The sequence below is a fragment of the Morone saxatilis genome, unplaced genomic scaffold (genome assembly GCF_004916995.1).
Source record: "Morone saxatilis isolate NCDOM2014 unplaced genomic scaffold, NCSU_SB_2.0 Contig5, whole genome shotgun sequence".
NCBI lineage: Eukaryota > Metazoa > Chordata > Actinopteri > Moronidae > Morone > Morone saxatilis.
This window is the reverse complement of record NW_023340095.1, coordinates 16646471-16656161: the sequence shown is the minus strand read 5'-3', so window position 1 is coordinate 16656161 and position 9691 is coordinate 16646471. Positions and strand designations below refer to the sequence as shown.

At 43.1% G+C, this 9691-nt stretch overlaps 1 protein-coding gene across 1 annotated transcript; it reads right to left on the bottom strand.

Moving 5' to 3' along the window:
- Nucleotides 1-1522: 1522 nt before the first annotated feature.
- On the bottom strand, nt 1523-7514 carry sik1 (salt-inducible kinase 1; the record flags this gene model as incomplete). Its single annotated transcript, XM_035676367.1, is given in 11 exon segments — nt 1523-4301; nt 4414-4603; nt 4720-4974; nt 5066-5291; nt 5416-5529; nt 5633-5782; nt 5929-6149; nt 6253-6376; nt 6469-6593; nt 7171-7332; nt 7451-7514. Coding segments are annotated over 11 exon segments (2148 nt in total), but the record flags the coding sequence as incomplete, so codon positions are not given.
- Nucleotides 7515-9691: the final 2177 nt, after the last annotated feature.

The window sequence follows — 9691 nt, the reverse complement described above, 5'->3', positions numbered from 1 at the left end:
TGCTACAAAGGTTTACATCAATATCCTTGTTGTTGTGCCCCACATACTCAAACACATACAGCTATAAATCAGATAGTTGTGCTGGTGAGAGTGGGTTACAGAAGGCTTGTTAGTTAATACAGGGTCACGTCAGCAGCAGGCAGCAGCTGATGACTGATATGTTTGTGGCGGCTGGACGTCAGATGCACAGTGTTCATTTCACACTGACTGAATGAACCCTCACAAGCAGCTCCCCTAGGGCCATGTGCCAAATGTCAAGCCATATGTTACATGTATGTGTGTATGTGTGTCTGTGTATGTGTGTCTGGCCCCTCACAGTGTAAACCTGTACATGTAGTGACCAGCACATTTGTAAGTTTGGAACAGGCCGTTCAGTGCTGCAGGAATTTAAATGGAGTTTCATATCTTTCTGTTGTCTAACAGGAGATAATGAGCGAGCAGCGAAAGGGGGGGCAGAGTTCACTTGGCTCACGGACGGTTTGGCTTCTGATTTGGCTGTTGCGTCACTTGACTCCCACATAGCCTTTCCTGTCAGACGTCAGACACCTGTCCGTTCTCAGTTTTATGAATAACCGGCCAGCAGGAGGGTCATCAGGGTCCGATGCATCATCGCTGTGCATCACGGCATTATCAAAGGGTGCCAGTGCATCATCAGTGTGCCTTGTCATCGGTTAGCGAAAGTGGATGAGCGTAATAAGCAGCAACATTTCATCTGTTAGCGCCAGTATTTTATGCTCCTGTATTGTCCATTTTATATACAACTCTGTGATAAATAATGCATAATGAATTCTGAATGAAGTTACCAGAATTATAACTAGCTGTCTTTATTGTTACTGACGAATACCAGTAATACTGAAATGTATCACTGCCTGTTTAAAGACAGCATTACTATTATAGACACAATCTATATATATATATGTATCTCACCATGTGAGAGTTAAAACCTCTGACTCTTTGAATATAATAATGGTCCCTCATTATGTGTAGGGTTAGGGTACAACTACAAGAGGAAAAAATATTCCTTAGAATAAGGGGGTAAAAAATAGAAATTCATAACAAAGACTATATGGATATATGTAAATATATGTAATATCAGTATCAAAATATGCATATTAGCCTGGTGTGTAGCTGAGTGCTTCAATTTTTCAGCACAAAAAAATTAAAAAATGTGGAGAAGTCACAGTTGTTATTCAGTGTAATTTAACCCAGATTTATAAGGTATAAATATAAATAAAGTATACATGGTGTTACGTAGTGCGCAGTAATTTAATCCTCACACAACCAAATCTGTAATCATACAACCGTTTTCCATGACTACCATCCATCCATCCATCCCGACCTGAATGCAGCATGAACACAGAAGATGCAATAATCTTCATAATCCTTTTATTATTTTAAACTGTAAACATGAATGAAAGTGTATGTTGTAAGTTGTAAAAGAGTTGTTAAAGTTATCTACAGTTAAGATGATATGTTAATATTTAAACATTTAAAACTTCAATAAAATCCAAACAACAGACAGTTTAGGAAGTGAACTTTATTTAAATAAATAGCCACATAAATAAACAATCTTTCTTGAACTAACAATCTCTCTCCAACTCTTCCTCCCTCCACACACACTCACACATGCACACACTCACACACAGACATGCACATGCCTACACAGTCAAGTAACAAACAGAAAAAAAAGAAACACTTCTTATTATCCAAAGTTTATCAAAAGGGGTCATCTTACAGATTTGCATCACGACACTTAGTGTTTCAATAGTTTTGTGAAGTTTTTCATCATGAGAAAAAAAAAATCAGTAATAAGAAATATGAATAAAGTGCAAGTCTTGAGTCTGTTTACACAGCAAGTTCAAAGGTCGGATTCAGAGAAGAGAGAGAGGTCAGAGAAGATATCAAAATGGGCTTTTAAATGGCCAGTAACGCATCTTTCTTTCTTCAGTGTAGTGATGAGAGATGGAGACCTCTGGGTGGGTTTGTTCAGATAAAGGCACAAGTGTTGGTAGTGAGTGCAATCAACCAAAAATTATTGGATCGAAAAATCAACACTGCACGTTTCCAACGTAGAACTGGGTTTGGAAAAACACTGCTCTTCTACAAGATGTTTCACAGATATGAGAGAACTAACTAAGCTTACAATATTACACATCTCTTGCATCTTTCTAATACGTCGTCTGAAGTGACTGCATGAATAAATCAGCTTGTTGCAGGTCATTTCTACCTATTTCTACCAACTTATGGACAACTGAAAAAAGTTCAACTTCCAGCACAACATGGTATTGCTATGTTCAGATTTTTATGTTTTCCTTTTTTTTTTATCTTCTTCTTTTCTAGAAAAGTACAAAAAATGAATACCACCATGGTCCTGATAGTAACAGCTAGAGATAATAACAACATGTGTAGCAGTAGGATTTGGTGGCAGCAGGAGTTTTCTCACAGCAAAAGCTAAGGAGGAGATTGTGTGAAAATGCTAGCTAACCACCATGCTACATTTTGAGACAGCATTCAACAAGTGAAAAGTCAGTAGTGTATTTGTGATAGATCGCCCGTCTCTTGTGCTGTTCACTCTTTGGTAAAACCCAAATGATTCCTTTCACTTAAAGAACTAAAAGCATGTTGTGTGAAGAGACAGCATTTTGAAATGCCTTGAGTCTTTCCTCTCAATGTCTACAGTATCATCTTATTATGTTACAGAACTAGTACCTGTTCTAGTCAGCTAGCTAGCACAGCAAACAGACAACATTTAAAGTCATAACAAAAAACCCTCAGGCAAATATGCATGTACATTTTGATCATCCTATGTAGAGCCTCATCTTTCCTTTGTATTTCAATGTGAAATATTGCACTGTTCCCAGTCTTTGTTATGTCCATATGAAAACCATCATTCCTTTGATATTCTGGGATTGATGTTGGTCTGTTTGCAAATTCTTGCCCGAGGAGGTAGTAAAAGCGTCTATCAAACAAAAGGAATACGGATCGATTGATGTATCCACATTATGTAAGGTGCTACCAAGCTGAGTGAAGTACCTGGTGTGCTTTACTCAATCAGCGAGACACTATCTTTCTTCAGTTTTGGCTGTTTAGGATGAAGCAGTCTTTTTGCAGCTTGAGGTAAAAGCAGCATTTGCGTAGCTATAATAATCTGCGCAGGAACAAAAAAAAAGGTCACAGTTTCAATACAAATGGACTTCTTCAGTGAACGTTTGTAAGCTTAGGGCACTATACTGCATGTACATTGCACTGCTACAGAGAAATGTCTCTTTAGAAAGGCGAACAAAGTGGGAAAAATGAAAACAAAAAGAAAGAATTTTGGTCTTCTGTCCAGTCAAGTGAAAAATGTCGAGAACAGGAAATGACACAAAAAGTGACTAAAAAAAGAATGAGGAAGAGAGAGCCTTCCTGTATTCAAAACAACAAACTAACGTCAGCTCTCATTTGATTCAAGTGAGTCCATCTGGGAGCTGGATGAAAGTCTTTCAGTCAATTATTGCTTCTCTGGCCGTCTGATACGGGTTCAACACATTGTCCAGAGTTTGGTTATTGCTTAGTCTTTAGCTTATATGATATCAGAAGCAAACACAATATACAGACAAGCGTGGACACATTCTCACGTGTACCGCATGTTGTTAAATAAAGTGTAAATTCGCCGCTTGCATCTGCTTTTTGTTCTTTCTCATCACGTCTGCTCTCTTTTCTTCTCGGCTCAAAAAATCTGGATTTTTTTTGCTACGAGCGTCTTCCACAGAGAGAACAATCGCTGGTCTCGATGGCGGACGTATTACTTCACCATCACACAGCTACTGAGCTGCTGCTGTGCAGCCCGGCCCAATTCCTGCATGTTAGGATCTGTGCTGGAGACTGAGCCCATGCTCCACACCACTGGTTTGGACATGATTGGGAAGGTGCCTTGTGTTGCACACTGGGGCTGTTGTTGGAGGCTGGCGTGGGGGTGAGGGTGAGTTTGCTGGCTGATGTGTAGACGAGCCTCGAGAAGGTAAGCAGCGGAGGCCACGGGGGACAGAGTAGAGGAGTAGCAGGATGAGGAGGATGAAGAGCAGCAGGAGGAGGAAGTCTCGAGGGTTTGTTGCCAGGGGCCGTGCTGTAGACCCACTGAAGCTTGCTGAGGAGGCAGGGCGGAGGGGGTGGGGGTGTCAAACATGGAGGAGGAAGCGAACACGGTAGTAGGTGGAGGAGAGGGTGACTGCTGCTGGGCCAGAAAGATCAGGGCATTCTGGGTAGGTCCTGTCTGGGTGGCTTGGACCTGAGGCTGGGGTTGGTGCTGGATCTGTAGCATCCTAGAAAACAGAGAGAGGTTTAGACTCTCAATGCACAGAAGAGCTTTGGATCGACATCATCAAATATATAGTACATCACAACAATGTGCTTTAATGTAATAGTGTGTCTCACCTTTGCTGGTGCAGCACCTCCTCCAACATGCTGCGGTGCTCGGACAGAGCCGGACCCAGTGACCCTCGGCTACCGCGGTTACAGGAGGCTGGAGGAACAACCTGCCTCGTCAGACCCTTGATCTTATTTAATCCCAGAAGCCCTTTAGTGCGTGTGTTTTTCCTCAGCTGCTGGCGGAAAGCTTTGAGGCCTGTGGAAAGACGTGGGAAAGTGTTACACAATACTCCTTTGATCCAATAATGTGACACACTAGACATGAAAATGGAAGTCAGAGTGGATAACTGACACATGGTCGTGCTACTGTACCTTGAGTGAGGGAGGTGTCAGAGGCTCTGCGACCCTCCTGGAAGCTGGCCGCAGGCAGGCTGCCCTGGGCCTGGGGCAGGAGGTGGGAGGAGAGGGCCAGGGGAGCTCCAGCAGGCAGCAGAGCTCCACCTTCAGCTCCTGAGGCCAGAAGTGTTGACATCTCACCCATAGCAGCCTGCATGGTGGGGGCAGGACTGGATGAGGACTTCAGACAGCTGTCAGAAGAGGCACCATCTGAGGGACTGACCACGATACCTACAGAAACATGACCAGGCAGAAATTAGACTCTATATACGACAGACTGTGGATTAACATGTGCTGTTTTACACATGTATTGCATACTAACATGGAGGGTTGCACTGGTGGAAACGGGCCGACACCTCAGCCAGAGTGTGTCTGCGGGAGGTGGTGGTGGGAGGGAGCAGGGGTCCCAGGGTTTGTGTTGCCTCCTCCTCCTCCAGGTCCCTGGGTCGCACCTCTTCGCTGATGCTCGTCTCCAGCAGGCTGTTGGGTGAAATGGAGCGGTTCCAGAGCAGTCTGTTCAGGCTAGCCTCCACTGGAAACACCACACGCTGTAAGAAGGAGTTGGACTGTTACTAATTGACAGAAAAGCATTTGCCCGTGTTAGATAGGTATCAGGTATCTCCTAACCTCTGAGCTTCTGAATGCTGTCAAGTTTTATTAAAATATGTTTACCTGGAACAATCCACCTTGGTCATACTCCTTTTCTGAGTACACTGGAGGAGTGCTTTTGGCTGGAATTGAAAATGCTGTGGTTCTGAAGCTGTCTGTGGTGGACTCCATGATCACCTAAAAGCAAGCAGAAAGCATTTTAGACTTCAAGTACAAGCCGCAGGTTAGATCAGGACTAGGTACAACTTTAAGCTCAATAACACCCATCTGGAGTGCTCACCTCTGGGCCGGTGGAGTCGGAGGTGCTCCTGGATCTCTGGCTCCAGGTTCCACACTGGCGGCTCAGCTGCTGGGTGCGATGCTCTCTCACTCTCTCCAGCAGCAGGTAGTAGATGGCAGAGAAGTGATTGTAGCTGCTGCTCTGCAGAGACTGAGGGAAAGGACACACCGTAGATTAGTGCTTTTGCCACTTTGTTTACTTTCCATCTCTTCCGATCTTTATAGCTTTTCTTTGTAAGGCAGCACAACACTAATTCTCAGACATATGTAAGTAAGTAAACTTTGTCAGTCAGTCACCTCGATAGTCCTCTGGCGGTCGATGCCCAGTGTGTTCATGATGCCGAGCACAGGTTCACTGTAGTCCCCCAGGTTTGAGTTGTACTCGGTCAGGGAATGGCTAAGGGTCTGGTGGGCGGCTGTTGGGTCTGCCAGCATCCAGCGGTGCTGCTTGATCTGGGCCACGCTGATCCTCCTGGCTGGGTCCACGACCAGCATCTTACGGATCAGGTTTTCACAGTCTGGAGGATGTAAAAAAAGGGAATGAGTGTCGGCTTCTGAGCACTTTAGATTTCGACAGAATTAGTAATTACCAGTACTTGTTATGTTTTTTTGCCATCATACCTTGGGACATGAAGAAAGGGATTCTGAATCGTCCCTCAGTGACTCTCTGTCTGAGCGCAGGAAGGCTGGGTCCATCAAATGGAAGAGAGCCGCAGACAAGAACATAAAGCACCACACCAAGGCTCTGCGAAGAAAACAACAAAAAGGAGAATATTAGCATCAGAAGAACATTAACGCTTGATTGATTGTGTCTATATTTTCCTTGTATACGCTTACCCAAATGTCCAGCTGAGGCCCCTCATACTCTTTCCCTTCAAACACTTCAGGGGCAGCATAAGGCGGACTGCCACACCACGTAGACAGAGGCTCCCCTGCATTGTAGAAGTTTCCAAATCCAAAGTCTGTAAAACAGGAGCAGATATACACAATGATTTTGTTATTCAAACTTGTTTGCTTTGTCTACATTCCACAGTTAGGGGCTTGGGGCGCCGGAAAGCAAATGTGTTGCCATCCTCTAACCACAGTGGCTTATGTAATTTGTCATCATGACGTTCATAGACATTCATAGACCAGATCATATCGGGCCAACATTTGCATATTGTCTCTCACACAAAAGACTGGTTGTCTCGCTCTGCTCCGAGACTCAGGCCATAATATATCTTTATGCAAGAGTGTCTGTTTGTGTGCTGAAGTCATTTCCTCTGGATTATATTAGCTTTGGTGAAATGATTGAATGATTCACACTTAATTAGCACAGAGACAGCACAACAGTTGTTTAATTAGAACGGTAAGAAACCCAAAGTTGTGAAAACATTCTTCAGGTGAAAATGAACAAAAACAGCAAAGAGATAGAAGTGTCAGGATCAAAACATTGATTTATAATAAAAGTAAATGATCACTCTGTCTCCCATCGCACAGCACCCTCCTGCCAGCAAACCAGCAACCATGGTAACAGTAAACTGTATATGGCAGACCTACCAGCGAGTTTGATATTCATATTGGCATCCAGCAACAGGTTCTCGGTTTTTAGGTCACGGTGAACGATGTGGTGTCGATGGCAGTAGTCCACGGCTGTAAGAATCTGCCAGAACTTCTTTCGTGCCTCATCTTCACTCATACGGCCATTTGAGGTCAGGTGATCTGGAGGGACAGAGGATATTTTAGTTCACGTTTGTGGTGCTCTATCACGCTCAACAGATTCAGCCTACATTCGTTTGTACAAGTAAAACAAATAAAGACATTTGAAACCTGAACTCACCAAACATTTCTCCGTTCTTTGCATACTCCGTCACAATGTACAGCATGTCTTTGGTCTCCATGACCTACGAGAAAGACAGAGAGACAGAGTTTGAACCAACTGGGTCATGGGCAGCTGGCGATGACGAGGAAGCCTGGAGCGTCTCCGGGCTCGAGACATTTTCTAACCACAAAAATCCCCTTCTCATACTTCTCCATAAAACTTGTTCCACACACACAGAGCACCAACACCCTGGCTTTCCATGATATGCCCTGTTGCATAAGCTAGCTGTCAGTAACTTCCTGCATGCGTTTAGATCACGTTTTAAGATCCATTTATACACGTAAACACAAACCCGAAGGAGAAACGTGTACATGCACACAGACACACTAATATCAAGATGTTTTCCCTGAGGCTGACACTAGTTGGCAACGGACACAAGTGTTAAATTTCAAGCTGCCCCCTATCTCTTTATTTCCAGGAAACAGATATACAGATTCACACAGACTGTTCACATGGGCCTGCTCGTGTATCAAAAACACCAGCAGTGCAATCACTCAATGCCCAGCATGTTATGTAGGCTGGGAAGACGCAATTCACAATCCTTTCCTGCAGCTCATAGAAAGCTTCCAATTCCCAGGAGAGTCCTCGGGGACAGGGCAGTCGGGCAGAAAGGTTGCACAACAAAGCAATTTTGGTTAGATAACAATGCCCTGTCTGTGTAATGCTGCTGGCTAACTTTGAATTAAATGTCACTAAATTCCACTGAATGGTGGAGCTTAACTCTTTTCAGTCACCAGTCCCTTTAGAGAACCACGCAAAGAATGATTCAATACACAGATGCCTCCGAGCCGAGAGTAGTCTTTATCTGTGAGATAGGGCAGCTCTCTAGTGCTCTGTCACCTTGAGGTGCAGCTGACGTCATGGCACTGAAGAATAAGCACGGCACGTCAAGGGCCCTCAAACCATCCCAGAAGGATGATTAACCCCTTAACATCCATATTTTCCCTTTTATTTCCCTTTTAGTTTGATATACTCAAACCTGAGACTCCGTGTTGTTATGCCTGCACCTCTCCGTCAAACACATCAAACAGTTTTGATGTCTTGTGCAGCATTTTACACACCTTTCCCACAATTCACTTTGGGATCTCTGCTACAATTTAAAACACATTTCTGTGGGGTTGAGCAGATTTGGTCTTAACAGGCAAGCTTGTACTGAATGCCCCACCGGTGGGAGGTTTTAAGTGTGTGATTGATACAAGGTCAAAGAGAAGAAGGAAAAGAGAGAGGGAGATCTCGTCTATGATCCCCCACAAAACTGCACCAGCTCTCAGAGGATGTAACCCTTGGATCACAAGACGTTCTTATGTCACTATTGTCCCTTTGTACAGGAAAGAGAAGCAGCAGTGGTGAACAGGGTTGCTAACCATCGTCGAGTACCGACCATCTGACTAGCATCACCTCAGACAACCCAAGGGCACGGAAAAAACTAATAAGGATGCATCACATGCAGGATAAAGACAGAGGTCGTCCATGTTTGACGTCAGAGCTGTACTAGCACCTTGAAAAGAGACTGCGTGATGATAATACAATCCCATCAAATATCTCTCTCTTGTTATATTATATTATATAAAAAACTGTATCAAGGTGTCATAAACAGTTTTCATGTCTAATTGAGATGTCACCAAAAGCTGTCACATTGTGAGAGTCCTTGACAGTAAATATTCTTTTGGAAATGAGTTCTAGTTAAACAAATACACTCGACATTTGACTCATTCGTTATTATTTTAACTTTGAATTAATTCATCTTGTCCACATCGGCCACCTCTAAGAGCAACATTAAACATTAATGTCACTAAATTCCACAGCTGTCTGTCACGACTTTTGATTAAACTACGTTAAAGCACTATTACACACACCAATAGTATTGTTGCATTATCAATATCAAGGTACTGAGCCAGCATTATACTACAGCTGCAATAAACAATTATTTTCAATCAGAATCAGAAATACTTTAATAATCCCAGAGGGAAATTATTTAAATATAGATTGATCTACTGATAATTAATAACAATTAATAATTTGGTCTACAAAATGTCAAAATAGTGAAAAATGTCCATTCCTGAAGCACACGGTGACATCTTTAAATATCGAGCAAATCCTTTCAACTGAGAGGCTGAAACAAGGGAATCTGTGTTAAATGATTAATTAATAATCAAAACAACTAATAGTTTACCAGACTAATTGTTTCAGCTGTACATT